At 36.8% G+C, this 26688-nt stretch overlaps 1 protein-coding gene and 1 pseudogene across 1 annotated transcript; one reads left to right on the forward strand and one right to left on the reverse strand.

Annotated features, from left to right (window-relative positions):
- Positions 1-1109: 1109 nt before the first annotated feature.
- Positions 1110-5211, reverse strand: LOC104088494 (multiple C2 domain and transmembrane region protein 10). Its single transcript, XM_009593170.4, has 2 exons — positions 4451-5211; positions 1110-3767 (listed from the first exon to the last, which is right to left on the reverse strand). The coding sequence occupies exons 1-2, from the start codon at positions 5006-5008 to the stop codon at positions 1287-1289; spliced, it is 3039 nt and encodes a 1012-aa protein (XP_009591465.1). The 5' UTR covers positions 5009-5211; the 3' UTR covers positions 1110-1286.
- Positions 5212-21309: 16098 nt separating this feature from the next.
- On the forward strand, positions 21310-25060 carry LOC138908821 (uncharacterized; annotated as a pseudogene).
- The last annotated feature ends 1628 nt before the right edge of the window (positions 25061-26688 follow it).

Consider the following 26688-nt stretch of genomic DNA (forward strand, 5'->3'; position numbering starts at 1 on the left):
GCATTGAGGGAGGATCGATCCCAGGTTATCTGTATGGATGACTACCCACCAAACCAACTAGGCCATCCCCGGGGGGGGGGGGGAGAGATTACCCAATGCGCACAGAGTACTCACCACAGAGTGCTCACCCGAAAGGCAGAGGCTGTAGTGGTTGCGAGTTTTCCTGAGATTCCAAAAAAAATAAAAAAAAAAAAAAAAAAAATTTATATATATATATATATTTTACACTATGGAAAATATCACATATTTACTGATAAGAGCGCATAATTTTTAAGTATGCTTTATGAAGAACAAACTTGAGTTACCATATGATTATTATCTTATTTGGAATAGTATTGTGAGGTTAAAACAAATTTTTAACCACACTACTTTTCAGCAACACAATAATCTTGGTTACTTGTTAAAAATTTCATTGAATTAAATAATAGTTACCTTACCAAATAAACTAATAGTATGTTTATGAAAAGATAAAACAATTGACAATCGAACGGTAATTCATCTAGTTAAATAAACTCATAATGATTCGAAATATAGCTTGCTTTGCGCGAGTCTCTTCGACTGAAAAATAAGTCTCCTCAATTTAATCTTCAGTGTTGGTATTTTCTACCTAGCTTTAGCGTGGGCATGTTTTCCAAGTCCATCGACAAACACTGAGTGCATATAGCAAGATCGGTGACAACCCCATGTAATGCTATATTCGCCTGTCTTCTTAATACTTGAATTAACATCGGTTCATCATATAGTAGTTGGAACAGATATGATTGTTCCAAACTTATAAGTGCTGTAAACTTTTTGATCGTTTGAATTAAATTTTTCAAGTGCTGGAAATTGCATAATAATTTAATATTTATAGGGAATGAAAAAAAATAACTACCACATCTTTTAATGGAAGATGCGTCCTTTAGAAATAGATGACATCTTTTCCAATATTATTTAGTATTTTATTTAATTATTAATGTTATTAGATATAAAACTACATTACTAAAAGAATATCTTAGTCTTTCAACTTTCTAATTTAGAGCTTCCCACTTTTAAATTAGTATAGATAGATAGATATAAATATAGATATAGATATAGATCAGTGTATGTACTACAATGCAACAAAAAGAGAATAGAAAGTACCCCAGATATATTACAATGATAGAACAAACAAACTAGTACAGCAAAAGGTCAGGGCAAGTCTACATCTGAAATCCAAAATAGAAAACCCAAATCCTACTCTTGATAAAATTCTGATCCTACAGTTCATAAAATACATGTCTAACTCCCCACCAATGACTAAGATATTACAACATGCTATCTGCCCTGGTTGGCAGCCTCTTCAAGAAACAAACAGCACTAGATGGCAACCTGTTTCTGAACTTAGGTGGTCTCAAATAATACAAACCCCAAAGAGCCACCACCCATTTGACTGGCACCAAATAGAACCCAAATGCAGCAAAGAAGCAAAATATTACAAACAAGAATGTTGCTCTTGGATCCCTCCAGCTTAACAATGCCTGAAATCTCTCCCCTTGAGTTGCCATATCTCCAACCACAGTTTGAATCCTTCCGGCCACGCTTCTCAGTCTATCGTATCTCATTCGAACGATTTCTGCACTTCTACTTGTCGGGAACGAATCAAATTCCTCGTCTAGTTCATCAGGATAAACGCTCTCTGCATACGAGAGTCGAGTATCCATATGGGGAGGGTGGCGTGGGCGGGACCTATAACGCCATAGTCCTACCGCAGCCAAGGTGAATAAAATACAAGGGATAATGAGCTCGGGCACCAATACGAGAATGATAAACGCAATCAGTACTAATGCTGAGTACACTGGCTTATGCCAATTGCGCGCGGACTCAAGCAACCTGCTCATAATAACAAACCAAGAAACCACATTTGTCAGCCTAAAGAAATTTGCTTTGCTCTTTCTCATGCTCCACATATGAGAGTCATGATCAAGCATGTACTCCACCACTTCTCTCCCCAAAGGCGGCTCAGATCGACTAAGCCTAGCTGCCACCACATTCATAGCCTGGTGCCTCAAGGTGTCTAACTGAATTACAGACAAAGGTTGAACATAATGCATCTTCGGAAGCAATGGCATCGTGTACATATGAAGCACATTTACCATATTAGCACAAGAAAACCTTACAGCCAAATGAAGCTCCCCCATTTTTTTCACCCCAGAAGGATGCAGCATCAAGAGTGGATATGCATGAGTATAAACTTTATCTGATTCAAGAGTTGATAGCCTGATCCTAACCTTTCCAATTCGAGAGTCCCGGTTTCCTGCCATAGTGTTAGCCATATTCTTGTCTACACGAGAATTATCAAACACCCCAATAGTGATGACAGTGCAAGGGTCAAAGACTTCCCAAGTATATTGCTCATTCCACTTGGGAGATAAGCTGTCCACCACAGTCCTTGTTCGGACCCATTTCTGCCCATACTTTGCCACACAATACGCGTCCGTAGAGCCACCCTTGCCTTCTTTCATTTTCATTGGCACAAGATTGGTGGCTCCCAAAACCCCAACCTCAAGAACTCCAATGTGAGGCATCCACAGCTGCTTTGCTGTTGGCCTAACATCACTGCTATACATTGTGGCCTCATCGAGCACATGGTAACCCCCGTCAAGAGAGGCTCGGAGGTGAATCCGCGAGGCAAATCTAACCACAGCTTTGGGATCATTCGGGTTGCCCAAATGAGTGTCAAGATTGAACCACCTTGAAGTCACTGGCTTCTCGTTTAGTCGCCTTTCTAGGCTTGAAACAGGCAATAGAACTCTCCCCACGACTTCCTCTCTGTTGGGAGCAATTCTATCCTCGATCGAAACAAGCAAGAAGTCTTCAAATGGCTCTGCAACCACAAACATTAAGTCCTCATTCCAGAAAGGATTTGAAAGGCTTCTAGTAGCAGCAGGTGGAGAAACTCTAGTCCTCAAAACCTGGTTCCCAACTTGAACTTTGGCGAAAAGCTCAGGGTATCTCATCAATGATGACCCTTTCTCCCCCATAACAATATCTTGAGCCTCAATGACCCCAACTCGTAAATACCAAAGCTTAGGTGACAGATACACTTTGGACTTGATAGAACACAAACCATCAAAATGCACATTTGCTGCTTTAGAATGCCAAGCCTCAGCAAAGGCTTCATCAGCTTGAGTTCCAAACCAAATGGCAACCATAACTTCACCACCTTTAGACTTATCGCCTTTCTTGTCTTCCATTCTATACCACTGTGGAGCCAACTGACTATCCGGAGGAGCTCGTTTAGGGACCTCATTGAGATCAAACCAAACACGGCCCAAGTACTCGTCTTTGTTATTTTCCTTCACAAAAACTTCCACCACAGAGGACTGAACACAATCTTTGGAAAAGGCAAAAACTTGGTCCCATTCAGCATGATTTGAGGTGACCCTTTTAGTAATCCCTCTGTAATTTCCAAGTTTCACCTCTGATACAAGCTCACCACCACCAAAAACAGAAAAATCCCTAGCCTTTACAACTCTAACATACAAATACTGCATTTGTTCCACCAGGTCATATGTTGAGCTAGTCTTGTCCTTATTCAAACCACCACCAAGATGTGGACTTGTTTCTTTGAGAGAAAACTCACCTTGCCCAGAAGTGTACAAACCAACCCCACCACCGCCACCGGTGACATGGCCACCGGACATGGCGGGGATAATGGGGCCAGGGACAGTAGTAATAACAACAGGTTTAATGTCACCAGGCACTGGCTCCACTGGCTTTGAATGGTTCTGGTTTTGAAAATTTACCTGTTAAGACAAAACATAATTAAATAAAAGTTGATACAATAACATCATTAAATAATAAAAATGTGTTCCTTCTAATATATTAAGCTTTTAGATGAGATTTCATGCAAAATCAGCATTGTACCAGGACAGGCAAGAGGTTCTGGGTTGAAATCTCACCCCAATAAACAAAAAATGCAACCAAAAAAAAAGTATTTTCATATGTTTAGTCCAATGAAAGAAAATCAAGCCTATATATAAGGGGTACTTAAGTAAATAAAGTGTATACATAACATCATTAAATAAATAAAAATATTTTCTTTTTTTTATATTATACTTTCAGATGAGATTGCAAATTCCAATATTGTAATAGGATGTCCAAGATGTTTTAGGTTCAAATCTCACCCAATACGCAGAAAATGCAACAAAAAAGGTATTTTTATATGTTTGGTCCATATAAGGGAATCAAGTCCACACACAAGAGGGTAATTAAGTAAATAAATATTTTTCTACTAATAGCTTAAGCTTTTAGACAAATGATCAGAAAAAAATTGAAGATTACCTTATTTTCTTGACCCCAAATAAACAGAAAATGCAACCAAAAAAAAGGTATTTCATATGTTTAGTCCATGAAAGAAAGTCAAGCCTACACATAAGAGGGTAATTAAGTAAATAAAAGTGTACTAAGTACACAAATTCAATATTACCTTATTTTCTTGACCCATTTGGACCATCATGTTTGTAGCATTTGTTTGTTGCTGCAATTTCTTGTTCTTCTTAGAAGAGGAATTAACATTTTGGGTAGCAGAAGAAACCATACCCCCACCACCACCATTACCACTAATAACTTGTTTCACTTCTTCTGTTGTAGACAAATAAAGCTTCAAACTCAACTCACCACGTACATGAGAAAAAAGGCTTCTTTTATCAAGAGTATAAAGCTGTGCCATTTCTTCTCCTTCTCTTGCAATGCTGGAGCCCGAAATCCGAACCCGACCCAGAAAATTTCTGCTTGTGTTTGACCTTTTCTCGTTAAAAACATTAACTTCAATAGTCCGGTAAGGAAGGTCAGCCACGTCATTAACATGAAACACAAGCTTTTCGTTCCAAACAGGGTTTAAATCTCTCATTTTGACTTGAGTTCTTTGTCTTTGGTTCTCAAACTCAACTTCTACAAATGATGATGATGAACCTTCACCATCTTTTGGCATTAAGTTATGTGCTGCTACCACTTCTACTACCAACTTTTCTTTACCGTTGTTCATGGCTAATTTTTCAAGAAATGAAATGAAAACAGAGAGGGTGGCTAGTGAAGAAATGAGACTTGAGGGGGTTAATTATTTGTTTAATAAATACTAACAAGAAATACAGAACAAAGAGAGAAACAGAGAAGGAATGAGATTTTACAACAGTGAAACTGACTAGTTAGAGAGATATATGAGACAGAAGTACAGAATAGAAGAGAGAAGTGTTGGGGGGGGGGGAGGGGGGAGTTCTGTTTAGATTACAGAGAAAGAGACATGGATTTAGTTGCCTTAAATGCCAAAGATGCCTTCTTTGTTATTGGTTCCTTATGGTGGAGCATCAAAAACACTTCTTTTTCAGTCAAAACTATTTAAAATTTTGCTTCTTTTTCTTCTAAAATGTTAAATATGATAATGACTATCCTAATTAGAGGGATCAGACTTTACAACGTCAGAATTATGAAATTACCAAAGTCCTAGTGTCCTCAATATACCAGAACCATTTCCATATTTTGTGGAATTTGGTAATGTAGATGTTGGAAAAATATTTGAAGAAAATTATATATTCACCTGTATCAAAATCTTACGGTAAGGTTGAACTGAAAAGTCAGTTTTAATCTTATTTGGAAATTACATGAATTGAAAGACAAAAGTAAATGGTAACAACCATAGTATAAATCTTTTTGAATTATGTATACCAGTAAGTATATTTTATTAATTATAACAGATAAGTTTTGCCATCGTAGTGAATTAAAGGTACATTTTTCGTCTTCCACATTTTCTTTATCTCAAGTGGTTTTTAAAGACATATTTGGGGTGGTTTGGAACCGGCAAAGCGAGCCACAATTTAAAGCTTTATGAATTTAGAATTTTAATCTTTTTAAATCATTGGATTCTAAGTTAATAATATTATGCATATAATAAATTTTTATTGACAAAATATAAAGTTTAAATTAAAGCTATTGAGTTCGACTAACTTGCTTTATGAATTTATAATTTTAATCTTTTTAAATTATTGAATTCTAAGTTAATAATATTATGCATATAATAAATTTTTATTAACAAAATATAAAGTTTAAATTAAAGCTATTGAGTTCGATTAACTTTGTATTCCACGCGCTAGCTCGAATAGAGAAGGATATTTTATGGGTTGACGTGCTAGCTCGAATAGAGAAAAATATTTTATGGGTTGAAATATCCCATTGGATCAGCTATCCCATATTTTATAAAATAATTAAATCCTATTATTGTAGTACACTAAATGATTCTCCAGACTAATTAATATATATAATCAAATGTGGATAAATAGTTTCGTATTTTATTTCAAGATTGGTATCTCTTATCTTATCAACCAAACGACCCTATAAGGTTATACATTATATATACTGAAAAATTATAATAATTATGTTATTAATGAAATTTAAGCAAAAAATTAGGAGTACTATACAAAGTCAATACACAGCCCCTAAAACTCTTTAAGGAGTCGTCTGATTCGAAGAGAAGTTATAATGAGATTATTTATTTTGATATTATTTTTTATGAATTGTTTGGTATCTTGTATTAATTTTTGAATTGTCATTTTTACTGCTTTATTTTAAAATAACTTATTTGAGATTATTATTTCATTATTTGATAGATATAAATTATTACAGTATTATTTTTAATCCTGAAATAATTTATTTCAAAATTAATAACCAAATAAAAAATAAAATAATATTAAGTTTTTATCACAAAATTATTTTTACTTATCCGTTATACCAAACTAGGAGCTTAAGGGTGGAGGGGCAAAGCCAAAGGTGGCGTGGTGGAAGAAGAGAAGGGACGGGGTCAGCAGTCAGCAGCGTGTGACAAAACCTGCAGACAATTCGATAATTACTTTACTATCTACAACGCAAAAGAAATCTCGTGGTCCGAGGTTTTTTTCAGTGTTTTGTTACAGAGGAGTTTCGTTTTGTTGTTTTTGTCTTTTTTATACTACTCCTTTTTAGTCTTTTTCTCAAACATCTCGTTCACTACCTTAGCTCATACAGTACTATTTTATATTCTTTTCATGCTTTTCAAGAAAAATAATAGGATTCAAAATACAAAAATTTAAGCGCCTAGTTTTTAATATTCAAATATATTACTATTCTTTAAAACTATTTTATTAAAATTAATCAACTTCCGGATAATCGAAGTCATTTGTTTAACCAAATAGAGTACTTCCATGAGAATATTTGAAATTTCAATATCCATAAGCCGATTTCTTTTTATAATATTCAAATTATATCCCAATTCATATAATTTAAAATATTATTTTAATAATATAATTTTAGAAGCATTTTGCTCTTAAATAATAAGGTTGACCGGATAAGGAAAAATAATCATGGCACAAAATTTTGCATAACTAATTCAAGTAACTAATGTAGCATTTGCAGAACTAATACAATGCTTGGTTTTTTATATATATTAAACTCCACATTATTAATAACTTTATAATATTATGCAAAAGTTGTATTTATGTGAAATAAAAATTTTGACCTCAGCAATACACATATAAGGTCTTTAAAATAGACAATTCTTCCACAATCATATACTCCACTATTATTCTTCATATAATAACAATTGATATTACTTAATTTATTACACAACATTCTTAATATTAATAGTTCTTGCAAAATAATTTATGAAAAATACAATATATGTTGGGATATGATAAAATTACTATCATGAGATCATGAGTTCTCATGTTCGAATCGTGAAAATAATCATTCATAAAAATATAGAGTAAAATTTTGTAATCCGACCTTATCCGAACCCTTCGCATAGAGAAAACTTAGTGGACAGAGATGGTCTTTTGCAATATATATTGTGATGTGAATCAATCGGTATCACTATATATCTTTTGGAACAAAAACCTTATAAGTTGGTCAGAATGTTGGGAAATTTTCGCAGTTACGAGGCGCGTGAAATACGTTTCCACTGTGCTGACGGATTATAGCTGTTCAGGTGGGACCATTGGAATTGGAAACAACACTTGTAACTCGTGGGACGAGATAACTCTTTTAACGTTATTTTGCTCATTCTTTTAGGAGCGTGGTGTGGTGTTGGAATTTGGGGGTGAGAAATCCAAGCTTTTGAATCTACGGCCGTTGAATCTTATGCTCCTACTCGTGTACTGTAGGTTTGATATTTTTCCATATGAAGATTAAACCATGTGTTAGGTTATCTCTGACTCTTGCCTCCACTATCTCTTTTAAATTAGAATAAACATTAAAATACAGTAAAATTATTTCTACCATTATTTTATTTTTACTTTAAAAAAATATATTCTATTTTATATTCTTTTCTCACTACAATATTATATTATTATTATTCTTTATTTAAATTTTATTTTCTTATTTTTATTAAATAAATTCTATTTTTTTCTTTTTTACATATTCATCACATATAATTTATATACCTTTCTTATATAACCATTAAATATAAAATTATTTTATACCATATTTTAAATAATATAATTTATAATCAAATATTATAAATTATATATATTATAATTCAAATAAAAGTGAAATCATTGAGATACGAGATAATTAAATACATATTACATTATGGTAAAATTTAGATGAAACACTACATAAATATTCAACTTCCACCTCTAGTATGCTCCCATAAATAATCTATTAATACATTACAAAGTGCAAAATGAACATCTTTGTCCTTAATTCTTTTGTGTCGAGCTAAAAATTATTCAAATCAGTGATTTTCATCTACTACCATTTCCACCGTTGGAGGTGGACATTCCCAATCATCTTGAATTGGTGCATTAAGATCACGCACATCCTCGATTATCATGTTGTGCAGTATAATACATATAGTTATTAGATCATGTAGCACTTCTTTTCTCCAAACAACGTGATGGTCCTGCAATAATTGCAAAACGAGCTTGCATGCACGTTCAACATTTTTGACATAGTTCTTGTTTCATCGCAAAATATTTCTTCTGTGGCGAACGTGGGTCACGAATAGTTTACACAAGGGTTGACCATTTTGGATATATACCGCTAGCTAAATAATAACCCATATCGTATTCTTTTCCTTGCTTAGAATAATGGGCGGGAGGAATAATACCTGCAGCAAGATCGGAAAATAAAAGTATGACTCTAAAACATTAATGTCATTATTGGTGCCGAGCATACCAAAATATGCATGTTCATAATCAGCCACAACTACAAGAATTATTGATGGGGATCTACTACGACCTGCATAATGTCCAACCCATGTTATTGGATAATTTTTCCATCTCCAATGCATACAGTCTAGACTTCCTAACATTCCTGAAAAATCACGTTGTTCACAGATGTGCAGAAACCTTGCAACATCTCAAATACTTCTTGCCAAAAATCTCTACGATAGCTCAGCAAAATCTCTTCATGCTTTCAATTGCAGTCGATTCTTCAATTTTCACATATTCGACAGTGGCATCTGCTGGCACACCGCATGCCAACATTCTAAACACGGCTGTGATTTTTTGAGGCAGGGCCCCACCGTACCCAAAATGACTGAAACACATACTTCAATACCTATCGACTTCTAAACAGCTACTCCAGATCAATGGAGTGCAACCAGCAGCTGAAACGAACACCCTACTGTGGAGGAGCGTCATCGGGTCTATCTGTACCTGTGGACATGATCACAATGCCCAAAGAAAGGGGCAACAGTACGAAAACGATATCGAGTATGTAAGACTAAGAAGGCATGTAATTCAAGGACATCACATAAGAGATATAAAAGTATCATTTCGACCTGAATACCGAAGACAAGCGACCGAGGGCGTAACTGTAAAAACTATAAACTTAAAAGTATGCAGGCTTTATAAAAGGTTAAGCCGCTCAGGAAGACTATCTAGTAAATATAATATAATATTACTCATCCACTCTTTGTGGCATATCATTTCATGTCGTACCCGGCTTCGTAGAGGTCTTAGTAAAGTTTTATTCTTTCATCACATCGTACCCGGCCTGAGGAGATCTCGGTCGTACCCAGCCACACCAAGGATTTGGAGGTTACGTTCACCCCATCTTAAACAAACGTTCGTCCTCGAACGTGCCAAGGACCGTTTTGAGGTCATCAAATCACTGAGTGTACTTACCATACATATTCTCGTGGGTGATTCCATGTCATCCCAATTCACATAAGCCCGACATCACGATCTCGACTGAAGATTATTTCTTCTACCCACACTAATAAACCTTAGAACCAAATTTCTCACCATACGGTCATTACCAAATGACCCAATTCCCATATCAACACACGGTATCAGCCTCAACGAGTTGTAACAACTCATGCCTACACTCACACGGTATAACCACACATCATGCATATGCCCATAACAACGTCACTGATCACAACAACTGCCCATAATTAAATACATCACCGACAATTAGTCTCATCTTAGTTAAAACCTCGTTTCAAACCTTCACAACACTGGCAACAATGTAAGAGACATGGAGACCTCATAACTATTCTCCCGAATTAACAAGTTATGTTTAACGCCACCTGGGCACACACCTCGTAAGCTAAAACCCAATAAGCACAACGCGACTATGACTAAATATGCAAAGAGAAACACATAAGAGAAAACTATCAAACAAGCCCGACATGCACAACTCCCTATCAACAACATACTACGAATTAATTCCACAAGGGCGAATCAATTATATGAACAAATCACTAGAATTTCATCCTAATATAACTTCATCGCGTCCCGCAGCTCGGTTCAAATATATCAAATCATATAAAGGCGCGAGGATCCCATCCCCATCTCCGAATCACAAGTAGAATATATATCATACCATCCGGAGCCTCTCACTTATTCTATTTCCGCTAACAAAGTCACAACTCATCTTGAACTCCCACACCGGTAGAGCATCTAAATCACAAATCGCAACCAACCACCCAAAAATCACATCAAAATCTACCGTAATGGGTAACAAAAGTCATTTCTAGTCTCATAGCTCTCAATAATGAATAAAATAAAATGATAGACACATGCTACCACTATAGGATCTCCCAACAGGGGTAAACACATAAGTAGAGTACAAAATCTCGAGGCTCGCCCATATGTGAAGCATGATAGAAGGACTCACCTCGATAAGCAGTACCGAATCAAAATATGAATAGTGCTTCTTTATAACAAATCGAAACCATAACTGTAACGAAACTATATGGTGTAGCGACCTCGGCCATACTGTAGAAAGCACATCAACGGGCCGAGCCTCCCCCTCTTGGGCACCGTCTAACAGCCTGTCCTTTACCCCTAACTGGCTGTGCAGGTGGAGTAGCAACTGGAACAAAACTCATAGCCTGAATACTCTGCAGTGACATATCTGTCCAAGGTCTGGGATAATATCTCACCATGTGGCTGGTATCTCCATACTCAAAGCAACCTCTCTGCTGACGTGGATGTGGAAGCCGTCCGGTACGGGTACTCTGAGACCCATAGGTATCTGAAACACCGCGCGAAGCCTGAAATGCAAACTGGACTGGCTGACCCACAAAACATCTACCATGGCGTGCCCTACCCCCATAATAGGGACCAGTAGATTCTCCCGGTCTACAAGGCCTCTTAGCCTCATTGTCCTCTCTCCCCTGACACCACATGTCCTCTCTCTCTCCTAGTCCCGCATGCCCTCTATTCGATGAGCGATCTCTACCACCTACCGAAATGGAACGTCTGACACTAACTACCGAGCTATGCTGAACCGGATATCATGACTAAGCCCCTCAATGAACCTGCAGACTTGCTCTCTAACAGTAGAAACCAAAACAGGTGCATGTCTAGACAAATCACTGAATCTAACGGCATACTCTCACACTAACATAGTGCCCTGGTGCAGCTGCTCAAACTCCATGCTCCATGCATCCTGAAGAGCCTGGGGAACAAACTCTCTCAAGAACATCTCTAAGACTGAGTCCATGAAAGTGAAGCTGCATTGGCCGGGCTACCCAACTCTATGCTCGCCACCACTGATATATCGCTCCCTTAAGCTGGAACGTAGTAAATACAACCCCACTCGTCTCCACAATATCCATAGTGTGGAGAATACAGTGGCACTCCTCTAGAAAACCCTGGGAATCCTGTGAAGCCAAACAACTAAAAGTAGGAGGGTGATACTTCTTAAACCTCGCAAGTCGAAGCTGTTTCTCCTCAGATGTTGCTGCCCTAACCACAGGCTGAACTGGAACAACAGGTTGTGCTGGCATGACCCTTGGAACCTGATCGACGTGGACTCGCTGCTCTGGAGTACGAACGGCGGGAGTCTGAGCTCTTTCCCCGATCTCTGAAGTAGCTGGTGCAACCGAAATCAACCCGTCTGAGCCAATGTGTCAAACATGCTCAAGAACTGTGGTAAAGTCTCCTGAAGTCTCGGGGAAGCAACAGGTGCCTCTGGTACCTGTCCCCCAGCTAGAGCTACTGGCGGCTCCTCAACTGTTTCTCTGGCAGGTGCTCTTGCTACGGTACGTGATCCTCCTCGACCTCTGCCTCTGCCTCTGCCTTTGCCCCGGCCCCTAGCAACACCGGATCTGGGGCAGTATCTTCAGTGACTACAGCTCATGTTCTCACTATCTGTGAGAGAATAGAATGACAAAGGCTCAAACTCTAAATCAATAAACTCGCACGATATGAATGAAAGAAGTGAAGTCTTCCTAATAGTTCTGTAGCCTCTCGAAGATAAGTATATATTTCTCCGTACTGATCTACAAAAATTTACTAAACTCGCTTATGACTCATAACACCTATGAACCTAGAGCTCTGATACCAACTTATCACGATCCTAATTTCCCTTCGTAGGATGTCGTGGTGGCACCTAGCCTTAGGGACTAGGTAAGCCTAACACTTACTAAATTAATGAAAAACTCAACCAAAACCTATTAAACATGAACATAAATTTTCTATACAAAGCTTGCAATCCCAAAACCGGTAGTACAAGTCATAAGCTCTACTGAGTTTACTAGAAAGTCTTCTAAGTACATCTGTTTCGGAATAGAAATAAATAATACAAGTAAAATATCAGAAGGTGACTCCGAGGCCTGTGAACATGACGATAGGTATACCTTAAGTCTCCACAGCAAAGTCTGAACATCTAGCTAATGATCAACCAACTCCGTAGTACCTGGATCTGCACAAAAATATGCAGAAAGCGTAGCATGAGTACACCACAGTGGTACCCAGTAAGTATCAAGACTAACCTCGGTGAAGTAGTGACGAGGGACAATTAAGACATCTACTAGATCAAATAATCTGTACAAGTATGAATTTGAAACTAATAGGGAACAATATCAGAATAAAACTAAGCATGATAACAATACCAAACAGTTCTTATAATAGGAAAGTAAGAGCAACAATTAGCAGCAGGGAAACAAATAGGTAATAACGTCGCGGAGAAGCTGAATACAGTTAAAGTCCGGTGAAACCAAGTAGAGGGAGTAAGTAATAATTCAATAGGAGCAACCGCTTCCACATAAGATTTGTTCAAATATTTTCCCAAGGTACTTCACCTCATAGTCACATTTCACGAGTCTCAATTCGTGAACCCTAATCACTTGGCATCTTATGCCCACATTACAATTCATAACCGCAAGGACGACTCACGTGCCAAGAGAGTGACAATATCAAATAACCGCACAGACAACTCACGTGCCAACAATAATAATGATTCATGACCACACAGGCAACTCACGTGCCAATAGAATAACTCTGACACAGAAGGTAAGTAAACGGGATTACATGTAAATGGTTAAAAATATTATGATTCATCTTAAACCGATACGGGTGATTAAGTACGTGTATGCTTGTGCAAGTGTTCTATCTCAATTCAAGTCAACAAGTAAGACTAGAGACAATAAATGGCACATAAGAAACGATCACCACAAAATGTACAAGGTATAACTCACACAAGGTAGGTACACCACTACACAAATATCAACAATAACAATGCCCTCAGGCCATCACAAGTCATCATAAATAATTCCCCGATATAGCCCACCGTGTCTCGCCACGTACGCAATAATAAGGTAAATGCCTGCCTTGTCTCACTGCACGCGTACAATAATATTCCCACCTTGTCTCGCCATATGCGCAAACCCACATATATAGCCTGCCTTGTCACGCCGCATGTGCAAATATCAATAATAATAATAGTACGGACAACTCGCGTGCGAACATCCCGATAATCCTCTCAATAATACCACGTGTTCCAAAATATAACAACACAATAAAATGACTTTCACAACTTGTGCCTATATGCCATAACATTTTCTCAAAACAGTTTCAATACCACAACCACGCATAGCCCTCGGCTCAACAACATTGAGTACAACAACAACAACAACAACGATAACACAAGAGTACGACAAGTAAATCAAGACAAGAACTTCAGAACACAAAGAAATAGAAGAACGAGCTCACAAAGAAAAACAAAACATGGAATAACGGTCTCAACAGGAATAGCTAAACAAGGGAAAGATAATGTGTAACAATGATTCCAAAATAGTGCTATTCAGCGTTAATAGAGATAACATGAATCAATGACCCCAAATAAGAATATGTCAACAATGAAAGGGATAACAAAACTTCAATTAAGGCTAACAAATTATGGAAGAAATAATAATAACTTCAATTAAGGTTAAGCAATTACAGAAGAAATAATAATAACTTCAATTAAGGTTAAGAAATTACGGGAAAGACAACAAGGCAATAAAGAGGCAACAACTTCAATTTAAGGCACATAAGAGTTTAATTGGCAACAAGGGTAGAACATGAATCAATCAATTCCAAGTAAAACACATAAGGGTGAATTTAGTAAATGGAGGATTTAACATGATAAAACAACTTCACATCTAATGAACATAAGAACCTAAGAGCCCTAAACAGCCAAATTTCCGCAAATAAGTCCGAGTACGTACTCGTCACCTCGCGTACACGGCCTTCACTCGACACAATTAGCACAAATGACTCAAATCCTAGGGGTTAGTTCTCCCACACAAATATAGTCAAGATACTTAACTCAAAGATGCTAGACTGATACTCTAAAATGATCTTCTCGAGTGAAACAGAGTGGGGAACAAGTCAGAAAAATTCAGAGAAGTCTTTCCACAATTTGGCAACCCAAAGTCGTTGCACTGAAATGTTAGGATCTTGACAAAAATATCCTATAATGAACTTAGAGGTGATCTAATTGTGTTTGAGAAAGCACACTTAGACAGGCAAGTTCAACAAGAAAAGAAGAGGACAGTTGCATTCAAGGCAACTGTGGCTGAAGAAGAAGAAGAAGAAGAAGAAGAACAAGATGAAAACATAGCTATGCTCTCCAAAGTTGTAACAAGCATGATGAGGAAAAATAGAAATAGCAGAAGAGGTAAATCAAACTTTAGAAATGGAAAGATGAACAATGATAATGATAAAAATGATGGAAGATGCTACGAGTGTGAAAAATAGGGACACATTCAAGCTGAATGCCCTGAACTGAAAAAGAAAGGGTAAAGGGTCATTATTGCCCCTGTACTATTGTAAATAGTATACGTTTGTCCTCTGTTTCACTTTACGTACAAAACCCACCCTACCATTAACAAAGTTGATGTAATTGCCCATAATCCTAACAGATGGTCAGTGTGGCAGCTGACCCACTCCATTATTTCCATGTCAACTACCAAGTTAGCTGCCAAGTCAGCTTTCCATTAAGTTGAAAGCCCCAATTCGACTCCCAAATTAGATTTGACCCAATTTCACTCCCAAAAATTTGACCCGCAACCCAACAGTTTCTTCTTCTCCCCCAAAAGACACTCCATTGCTGAGAACTTAGGGTTCGACTGAAATCTTCCCAAAATTTCTCTTTTCTTCATTCTCATAGTATCTTTGGTTGATAAATGTTGCAAGGTAGCTGTTCATCATAGATTAGGTGTTGCTGTGTCATTATAGCCAACCCCTTCACTTCGTCTACTCCATATAACCCCGAAAGAAAATTCTACAAATGTCTGAGGCCTAAGGTTGTTTAATTTTAGTTTTCTGTTCTTCTTTTTTAAGTTTATTGTAATTATGAAATCTATAAGTTTAGTTTTTTTTAATGATTAGCTAAATGATATTTTTGAATTAAGTTTGACAGCCTAGTTCATGTATGTTTTGGGAATGGGAAGATGAAATCTTCCCGCAAAGTGATTGGACTAATATTAAAGATGTAACATCGTCGATGGATGAGGTTAAAATGGAAAGGGAAAAAATGAAGGAAGAAGTAATTGTCATGAAGGCTATACACCAATATGAAGTGAATAAAGTCATCAAGTTGGAAGATAAACTTGTAAAGACAAGGATGCTTCTTATGATTTCTTGGGGACTGTTTCTTGGTTTTTTTGCAGCCTCGATGATGAAGTGACTTTTTTGCAAAGACAATGTTGCTGAATTTGAGTTATATATGTGTAGCTGAATTTTAGGTCAATTAAGCCATGTTGTAGTAGTATTTGTTGCTATAGTAGTATTTGTTGTTTTCCAGCCATGTTCTGCAGATTTGATGATGTTGGTGTAGTAGTATTTGTTGGTCAGTTTTTTCCCTTAGTGTATGATAATATTGGTGTAGTAGTATTTGTTGGCCAGTTTTTTCCCTTAGTGTATGATGGTGTTAGTGTAGTAGTATTTGTTGTTTTCCCTTACTAGTATATGTTCTGCATATTTGATTGTTCTAAATGGCATGTTGAATAACTAAGTCATTTAATTGCTTTCAATCCAATTCATTTGACATAAAAGACAACAACAAGTGTAAAAATAAAAAACTTATATTCCAGTCGTAAAAATAGATAATTGGATAACGGAAATTGAAAAGGCAACAAAATGGACAACAATGAACTGAAAATTCATCAACAAATATTAACCTTGATTCATAACGTACCAACTATCAACATTCATAAAAGTGCGTTTAATAAGACAACTGGATACCATATTATAACCCCAAAAAGACGTCAACACCTAGTTATAACATGGCATCCAACTGTCACAACCAAAGAACCACAACCAAAATATAAAGTTTACTATCATGGTAGTAATTACAACACTTCAAAAAATTTACATCATAAAAGTTCACTAGAAGCAACTTTCCATCACTACTGCTCTTTACCACTATCCTTTCTTACTTGCAACTTGGTCAACCCTTGTTTGTTCAACTGATTTCCAGTGATGGCAGAATTTCCCATCCATATTATTCCTTTTGCTGAGAAAGTAAGCTTCGATGGCTGACTTACACCGCTTGAATCACCAACAAATCCAATTTGCATGGTTGTAGCTGGTACACTTTGTTGCCTCAGCTCGAGTCTTATCCTTGCTTCTGAGATACTCTTTGGTCTTATAGTTATCAGGCTCAGTTATAGATCTCAAAATATAGACATTCATTGCTAGTTGGAAGCTTCCTTTGAACTGCAGGGGTTGGCATAAACACAAAGTTGCTGGATTAACTAGCTTGACTGTTTTGACTTGGCTGGGGTGGTGATAAATGGAAGTCATCTTTAGTTGGGATATCTGCAGCAGTTGGGGATATAGGTTGTTCATCATCAGGTTCATCAACCAAAGTTCTTTGTTTTTGTTTCTGCTTTCTCCTTGTTTTGCCACCCATTGACTGTTTTCCTTTAGAGTGCTATTATCAATATACACAATTATATGTTAGAACAAGGCAGAATAAAATAGAAGCATAAATTTATTGTTCAAGAGATAGATTACCTTGGCACATCCCCTAGCATTATGTCCAGGTTCTCCACAGTTATTACATGTCATTACTCTCCCTTTCCTGGATTGAGACCATTGCCCTTGCCTATTAAGGGACTCATTTATCTTTCTTGTTCTTTTTACTTTTGGCCTGCCAGCCATTCTTACAAACTCAGGTGGTTCCATATTCTGTGAGGGGTCTATCTTCCAGAACTTTTCTCCTCTCACAGGTTGTAACTTATGAGAATAAGTTTGGATATATGCCTCTTTGGAAAGGTACCGGTGAATCTCACTTAAAGGGTCAACTTTCTTGTACAGCAGGGCACAAATTGCATGAGGACATGAGAGTCCACAAAGGTCCCATGTCCTGCAAGTGTATTATTTTGCCCCCAGATTCACAATGTGCCTATCATTACCTTCTGTCACTTTATAACCTTACTTAGCTTTGCCATTCACATGACACTTTTGTGCAATCGTCATGAATTGGTTATACAAATTTAGAGTCTTGGGACTGTATTCATTTTCCTGCCCCACCACTTCAGCTTCATTATCAGTCAACATGTTCATAACCTTGATTTTGATCTCCTCTAATATCTTTATAATTGGCTTGTGTCTGGCTTGCAATATCCATGCATTGAAGGACTCAGTCAGGTTATTATCAACTGACTGATTCTTGCAGGTAGTATCAAAGAATGCCCTACTCCAGCAAGTAGATGGATACTTTAACAGATCTTCAATAACAGCCTTAACATCATCATCCACTTGGATCACACTCTTTAAATATTATCTTGAAAGTCCTCTTCATAGGTACTCCAAGATGCCCACCAAATATATTTCTTGTATTCCCCTGACCCCCATCCCTTGCACCAGTTTGCTTCTATGTGTCTTACACAAAATCTGTGGTGGGACTCATGAAGAACTCCTAAGATTGAATCAATTAGCCCCTTAATATAAAGTAAAGAATAATTAAAATCTATATATACAGATTGATAAAATAATAAAATAATAAAGTAAAGTGTCCATACCTTCTGTATATCCAAGATAAAAGTGATTCCTTCACCCATCTTAAGGTCCAATGATGTCTGTAGATGACTTAAAAACCAATTTCACGTGACTTTTGTTTCTTTATCCACAATAGTCCGAGCTAATGGATAAAATGATTTACAGAGTCTTGACCAACTGCCACCAAAAGCTGACCCTTAACTTTTCCTTTCAAAAAAGTTCCATCCAACCCTATAAAGGGCGTCAACCAATTCTTAAACCACATCTTCATTGCTTGAAAATATATGTACATCCTTAAGAACCTTCTCTTGCCTTCAGCTAGAGCATCCTTTGATAAGTTAACTATCACATCAGTTCCAGGATTACTAAACTTCAATTCAATAACATATGCCATCAACTTATTATATTCATCAGTAAAACTCCCTTCAAGACTCTCCAAAATCAATCTCTTTGCCCTCTTACACTTTACCTCACTAACATTTACACTAAATGCAGCCTTCAAGCTTGCCCTTATCTCTCAAACCATAATATTTGGATCATCTTGCAACTCTCTCTTGAAGTATGCAGTAATGGTCTTGGAATTAACTCTATAATTCTCATATGCAGGTTCACAAGTGTGCTATGAATTTAAGGCCCTTAATTCAGTCCCACCCCCTGAAGAATTCCTAGATATGTGACATACAAAAGGGCAACCAACTTCACAAATGTACCTAAGCCTAGTTGGGTCACTTTTAAGTTGCTCTAACCCATAACCATTTGCAAGTACATACATATTTATCACTTTCCCACCTTCAGCAATATCTTTGAATGTCATGGACCTATACAACTCTTTATAATTAGTCAATTTATCATTAATGTCTCTCTTCTTTTGTGTAAAAAGTTTCTCTAGTCTATCAGAATCATAATATGAAGAAACAACATATTCATTATCATCACAATTATCACTTTCATCACAATCAGTGGCAACTGCAAGTTCATCAGGTTCATCATGCTCATTGTGATGGATTATATTAGGTACATTAATACTTGGCTCACATTCCTGTACAGAAAATATATTAATAATATTAAACTGGTTGTTAACAAAGTTCAATAAAGTCCTAATGCCATAATCACCTTTTATTTCATAGTATCTACTAGAAGGACCATTAACTATCAGTTGTTGGACTCCAATATACCCCAAGTTAGAAACATATTCATCCACTAATTCATTATAGGAAAGCAAGTCAGAGTCAAAACCTTGTTTGGTGTGCACAAATTTTCTTGAGTATGCCACGAGTGGTTTCTTGACCCACTCTCCACCATGATAAAAAACCAAATCCAGTAGGACTATTGTCAGTAAACTGCAGAATAAAGAATATACATATTTAAGACACACTAAAATCACTTAAGGTAAAAAATATAGAAACAATATAAAATACACACTAAAACCAGACAACATAAATAAACAAAGACTAATGGAAGTCAGAACAAAATAGAATAATAGAAGGTACAGAGATAAAGGCAGATAAAGGCAGAATAAAATAGAAGGTACCACACATTGAAGAAGTCAGTCAACTTTAAATAAAGTATCCCCTGCCCCACCCTCCAATAAATAACATAGAAAAGAACAAATGAAAGCCAATACAAAAAATCTAATTCACCTATTTTCTACCCAAAAAAATCAAAGGAAGTTGGGACCACAAAATATTAAAATTAAAACCCTAAACCACCAGAGGACTTTTTAATACCAAGAAAGCATAAACCAGATATGAGGCACATGCAAACAAAAAGAATAAAATTAGGGTTTAATAATAAAAAATCACATGCAACTTAATACAAACGCAAAACACATACCTACCAGTTTGAAATTATCGATAAAGAAAGGGAGAAGTGAAAATCCTAACCAACCAAGAATAATTCTGAAAACCCTAACTCTAATAAACAACAAATTTGAAACCCTATGACAACTACACTTCGGTTACACACACCTATCAACTTGAAATAATTGATAAAGAAAGGAGGAACTTAAAGCCCTAACCAACCAACAATAAATCTAAAAGGGATTCGAAATCCCAGTAAAACTTCACTTTACTTACATACAAGAAAGAGATAAAACTAACAGAAACATCAAGTTTTTTGGAATAACTTCTTACCTTTTCTTGAAATCAGCACTAGACGCAAGGATTCTACAGATGGGTTTGGTTCTCTCGTTTTCTTTCAAGTACTAGAAGGTTCGACCAAATGAAGGCCTCTACTCATTTTACACGGGTTATTTCTATTTATTTAGTGGGAAAATGGTTACAGGTTACAGGTTAAAATTTTGGGAGTGAAATTGGGTCAATCTAATTTGGGAGTCGAATTGGGGCTTTCAACTTAATGGAAAGCTGACTTGGTAGTTGACGTAGAAAAAATAGAGCGGGTCAACTACCACATTGACCATCCGTTAGGGTTAGGGGCAATTACATCAACTTTGTTAATGGTGGTGTGGGTTTTGGATGTAAAGTAAAATGGAGGACAAACGTGTACTATTTATAATAGTACATGGGCTATAATAGCCTTTTTCTTTGGAGCTTGGAGTGATGAAGAAGAATCTGATCACGAGGAAATTGCCAACATGTGTTTCATGGCTATGAAAGAAGATAGCGATGAGGACTCGGGTGAACTTGGTCTCATGGCAGACGAAGGAACAAGTGAGGTACGTCTTCCTACATCTCATAATTGTCATGAACTCCAAGAATTTATTGATATTTCTCTTGCAGATATTGAGAGAGTTCTAAATGAACTCAGAAAAATCAAAAGAGAAAAGAAAGACTGGGCTTTGAAGTTGGAAGTGTATGAAATTGAGAGAGATATGCTTCAAGATGAAGTTAATGAACTTCAACTTCAACTGAATGGATTAGGAAAATCCACCAGTCATAGTTCAGTTAGATCAAATCAGATTGCTCCTCATATATCTCCGACTAGAACTAGAAATATTTCTGCATATACTCATTATGGAAAAAATGGTCATAACACTAACCAATGCAGGATTAAAATCAGAGGAGAAAAAGGCTTTGAGAATCCCAATAACCCCTCCTGTTTTTATTGCAGAAAATTCGGTCACACCTCTAACCATTGCAGGTTCAAGAACAACAGGAGATGGGTCTGGCGACCCAAACCCTCTAGTCAAGCTAATACTCATAGCTCTAACCATTCAGAACCCAAGCAGGCTTGGGTACCTAAAAACAAGTAATCTCTTTTTTGCAGGAACACCGCAAGAAGAATCGAAAAGGGAAATGGTACCTTGATAGCGCGTGTTCCAGACATATGACTGGTGAAAAACAACTATTTAAAACGGTCACCAAACTAGATGGAGGAACAATCACCTTTGGAGATAAATCAAAATACAATGTAATTAGAGTTGGAAGAGTTCCCCCCAGCTCAACGTGATGTAGACGAAGTGTACCTGGTTGATGAACTTGGTTATAATCTTCTCAGTATCAGTCAACTATCTGACAATGACTATGAGGTTCGTTTCAAAAAATATGGTTGGTTCATTGAAGATGAATTAGGTAAAGTTATTCTTTCACGAAATAGGGACATGAATGTCTATACCATGAGTAACTTAGATAGCCTTAGTAATCAAATTTGTCTAGATTCTATGATTGATGATCCTTGGGTATGTCATAAAAAACTTGGTCATGCCAGCATGCATACTATTAATAAACTTTCCAAAAATGATCTTGTCATTGGTCTACCAAAACTAGATTTTTCAAAAGATCAAATTTGTGATGCATGTCAACTAGGAAAACAAACCAGGTCCTCTTTAAAAATTAAAAACATTGTTTCTACTACAAAGCCTCTTCAACTCCTGCATATGCACCTTTTTGGTCCAACTAGAACTGCTAGTATAGGTGGCAGAAAATATGCCTTTGTTATAGTAGATGATTTTTCTCAATTTACCTGGGTTATCTTTCTAAGTTATAAAGATGAGGCACTAAGGAATTTTGAAGTCTTTTGCAAGAAGGTGCAGGGGGAAAAAGGTTACTACATATCCTCCATAAGAAGTGATCATGGAGGAGAATTTGAAAGCAAAGCATTTGAGAACTTCTGTAATGATCAAGAGATCTCTCACAATGTTTCATCTCCAAGTTCACCACAACAAAATGGAGTGGTAGAACGTAAAAATAGAACCTTGAAAGATATGGCAAGAACTATGATTGTGAAAAATTCTCTTCCACACTACTTCTGGGTAGAAGCTGTAAGCACAACATGTCATATCATCAACAGATGCCTAATTCGAGCTATTCTCAAGAAGACTCCATATGAACTATGGTGAGGAAAAAGACCCAACATTAGTGGTTTTCATCCTTTTGGCTGCAAATGTTTCATACACAACAATGGAAAAGACAATCTTGATAAGTTTGATCCTAAAAGCTATGAAGGTATTTTTATCGGATACTCTCCCTCTAGTAAAGCATATATGGGTTTTAAGAAGCTAGAAGCGTACTCTTTATATTGAAGAATCTATACATGTTATTTTTATGGACATTAACCCTCGCTTAAGGAATGAACAACTTCCTGAAGATGAGAAAATTTTCATAGTTCCAAAGTTTATCAATACAGGTGAGAACACTCTTGGTGAAGTGACTGATCAACAAGATCTGTCGATTAACAGTCCTATAGAAAATCAGGGACCTTCTACAAGTGATCAAACAAATTTTGTTGAAAATGAGCCAATAACAGTTGTTCCAAATGAATGGAAAAGTGAGCCTGAATATCTACATAAGTACATCATTGGAGATCCTCAGGAAGGAATGAAAACTAGAAGATCACTAAACCAGACATCAAATATTGCTCTCATATCCTAGTTCAAGCCAAAAAAGGTGGATGAGGCACTTGGGGACAAAAGATGGATAACTGCAATGAAGGAAGAGCTTGATCAATTTGGAAAAATAAGGTATGTGAACTCATTCCTAAACCACCAAATGCATCCATTGTTGGAACAACATGGGTGTACAGAAATAAGTTGAATGAATCGGGACAAGTTATGCGAAATAAAGCTAGACTGGTCGCACAAGGTTATTCACAACAAGAGGGAATTGATTACGAGGAGACCTTCGCCCCTGTTGCCAGGTTAGAATCAATTCGCATTCTTTTAGCCTATGCTGGTCACAAATGTTTTAGACTATTTCAGATGGATGTGGAAAATGCTTTCTTAAATAGGTTCATCTCTGAGGAAGTATTTGTTAAGTAATCTCCAAGATTTGTAAATGAATCCTTTCCAAATCATGTCTACAAATTGTCCAAAACATTGTATGGTCTAAAGCAAGCTGCTAGAGCTTGGTATGAAAGGCTGAGCTCATTTTTAGTCGAACATGGGTTTGATAGAGATAATATTGGTACTACTCTTTTTATCAAATGATCACCTCTAGGTGATTTAATTGTACAAATCTACATAGATGATATTATTTTTGGCAGCACTAACTCTATTTTGTGCAAGGACCTTTCAAATATCATGAAAGGGGAAATTGAAGAGTATGATGGGGGAACTAATTTTCTTCCTTGGGCTTCAAATCAAGCAAGTACAGAAAGGGATTTTTATTAGTCAAACAAAATACACAAAAGAACTCATCAAAAAATTTGGCATGTCCAACGCAAAGGTCATAGGAATACCTATGAGTCCGTCAACCACCTTGGATGAAGATACAGACGGTAAGAGTTTTGATAAAATAATGTATCGAGGTATGATTGACTCCCTACTCTATCTTACTACTAGTCGACCAGATATTATGCCTAGCGTTTGTAAATGTGCAAGATATCAGTCAACTCCTAAAGAGTCCCACTTGATTAGTGTTAAACGTATTATCAGATATTTGATAAGGATAGTCGACTATGGATTATGCTACGAAAGTTTAGATATCTTTGATCTCAAAGGTTTTTCAGATGCAAATTTTGCAGGAGATAAAATTGACAAGAAAAGAACAAGTGAAATGTGCCAATTACTTGAAAAATCTCTTACATCCTGGCACAACAAGAAACAAAGTTATTTAGCACTATCCACTACTGAAGCGGAATATTCGGTAGTAGTCAATTGTTGCACACAAGTACTATGGATTATGCATCAACTATTAGATTATGATTTACGTCTTAAATGTGTTCCTATTATGTGTGATAATACTAGTATTATTTGTCTATCAAAAAATTCTGTGCATCATTCTAGAGCTAAGCATCATTTTATACGCGATTATATTGCTAAAAGTGATATTGTGTTAGAATTTGTAAATACTGAAAATCAGTTAGCGGATAGTTTTACAAAACCTTTACTTGAAGAAAGATTTTGTTTCCTTCGTAACAAAATTGATATTTGTACAATTCTCGTATAACTGTGCTTAATATTTTCTATAACTGTCTAAGTTTAATTTTTGTCCATATATTTTCTCATAATTTTTGCCCCAAAAATCTTTTAGCACTTGATTAGTTTGTACAAGCATTAATTGTAAACTGACGGTGGGCTTGCAGAAGACAACTTTTCAGTTGCCTTTCACACGTCTCTCAAAGAATCGAGGCATCCTCTCAAACCCTTTTTAACCCCTTCTCCCTCGATCATATCTTCCATTCTATCAAAGAAACTCAATCTCTTTCTCTCTCTCTCTCTCTCTGTTCTCTCCTACTCATGGCCAAAACCAAACCCTCTCCTTTCTCCTCCATACCCAAAAGAAGCCATCGCTTCAAGAAAATCAAAGATGATCATGTTGATGTAGAATCCTCAGAAAGCACATACCATCTACTGATCGAGGAAGATTCCAGTGATTCTCAAGAAGACATTATTATCTCCCAAAAGAGGGAGGGAAAACGTCCAATGGAGTCCATCCCCAAACAATTTTCTGAGAAAAGGGGGAAAACTGAAAGTGTAGAGTTTGGCCCTGAAGACAAGATGAACTTCTATGGCCCTGAAGAGAAGGCTAAGTTTGTTGTTTTCAAAGGAAAGTCGATTGCTTTTGCCTGCACTATAAGTTTAAAATCTATGCAAAACTCTCACTGTGATGTCATGTCTATTTTTTATACTCAGAAACTTATCTCTCTATTTACTATTGTTGGTGATACTGTCTATGAAGAGCATGTGCGTATGTTTTATGCAAATCTGTTTGTGAATGATAAAGATGATCTAGAATATATGGTTTTAGGAACTCGTATTATCCTTGACTAATATCAGTTTGAGAAAATCTTTGCAACAAAGTTTGTTGGGTACATTTTCTTTGTGCAACACTCTTGGCTAGATAATTCTGAAGTGTCGTTTGAGGAAGCCAAAAGTGTGTTGTCTGACAACCCCGTGATGTTGGTCCAAAAATTTGAAATTTGAACACCGTATTCTAGCCCACATTATCTCTACCACTTTGCTACCCCGTACTGGTTCACTTAGTACTCTGTCTCTCCGAGATGTGTTTGTTTTGTATTGTTTGGTAAATGAGAAAGCTATCAACTGGTTTGCCTGGGTACGTCAGTACATGCTTGAAAGCATCAGGGAAGTCTCATCTTCTCCGAACAGTTTGCCATATGGTTTACTAATCTCTCATATCTTGAAAGTTATGAAAGTGAATTTGTCTCTCTATGCTCCTAAAACTATCTCTAGTACCTATGACAAGACTGGCTTTGCCATGATAGGATATACCTTGATTGAGGGAACATGGCTTAAGAAAGACAAAGCACCATAGTTCATCCCTCATCAGAGCACTGGGGGGGATCAAATCTGAAGCCAGCAAATCCTCCTCCTCAGATCAGCTGCTGCTAATGCAGCAAAACATTGCAGGTATCAAGGAATTACTAACCTCTATACAGGAGCGGGTGGACAAAATCAAGCCAGCAACCAAGAAAACTGGAGCAGACGTGGCTAAGCTAAGGATCACTCTCCAAGCCACAAGGAGGCAAGGGATCAGGGCTATGCAGGATGTAACCGAGAAGCTGATCAAAGTCACCAAAGTTATTGATGCTTCTTATGACAGTTTCTGCACTA

The sequence above is a fragment of the Nicotiana tomentosiformis genome, chromosome 1 (genome assembly GCF_000390325.3).
Source record: "Nicotiana tomentosiformis chromosome 1, ASM39032v3, whole genome shotgun sequence".
Lineage (NCBI taxonomy): Eukaryota > Viridiplantae > Streptophyta > Magnoliopsida > Solanales > Solanaceae > Nicotiana > Nicotiana tomentosiformis.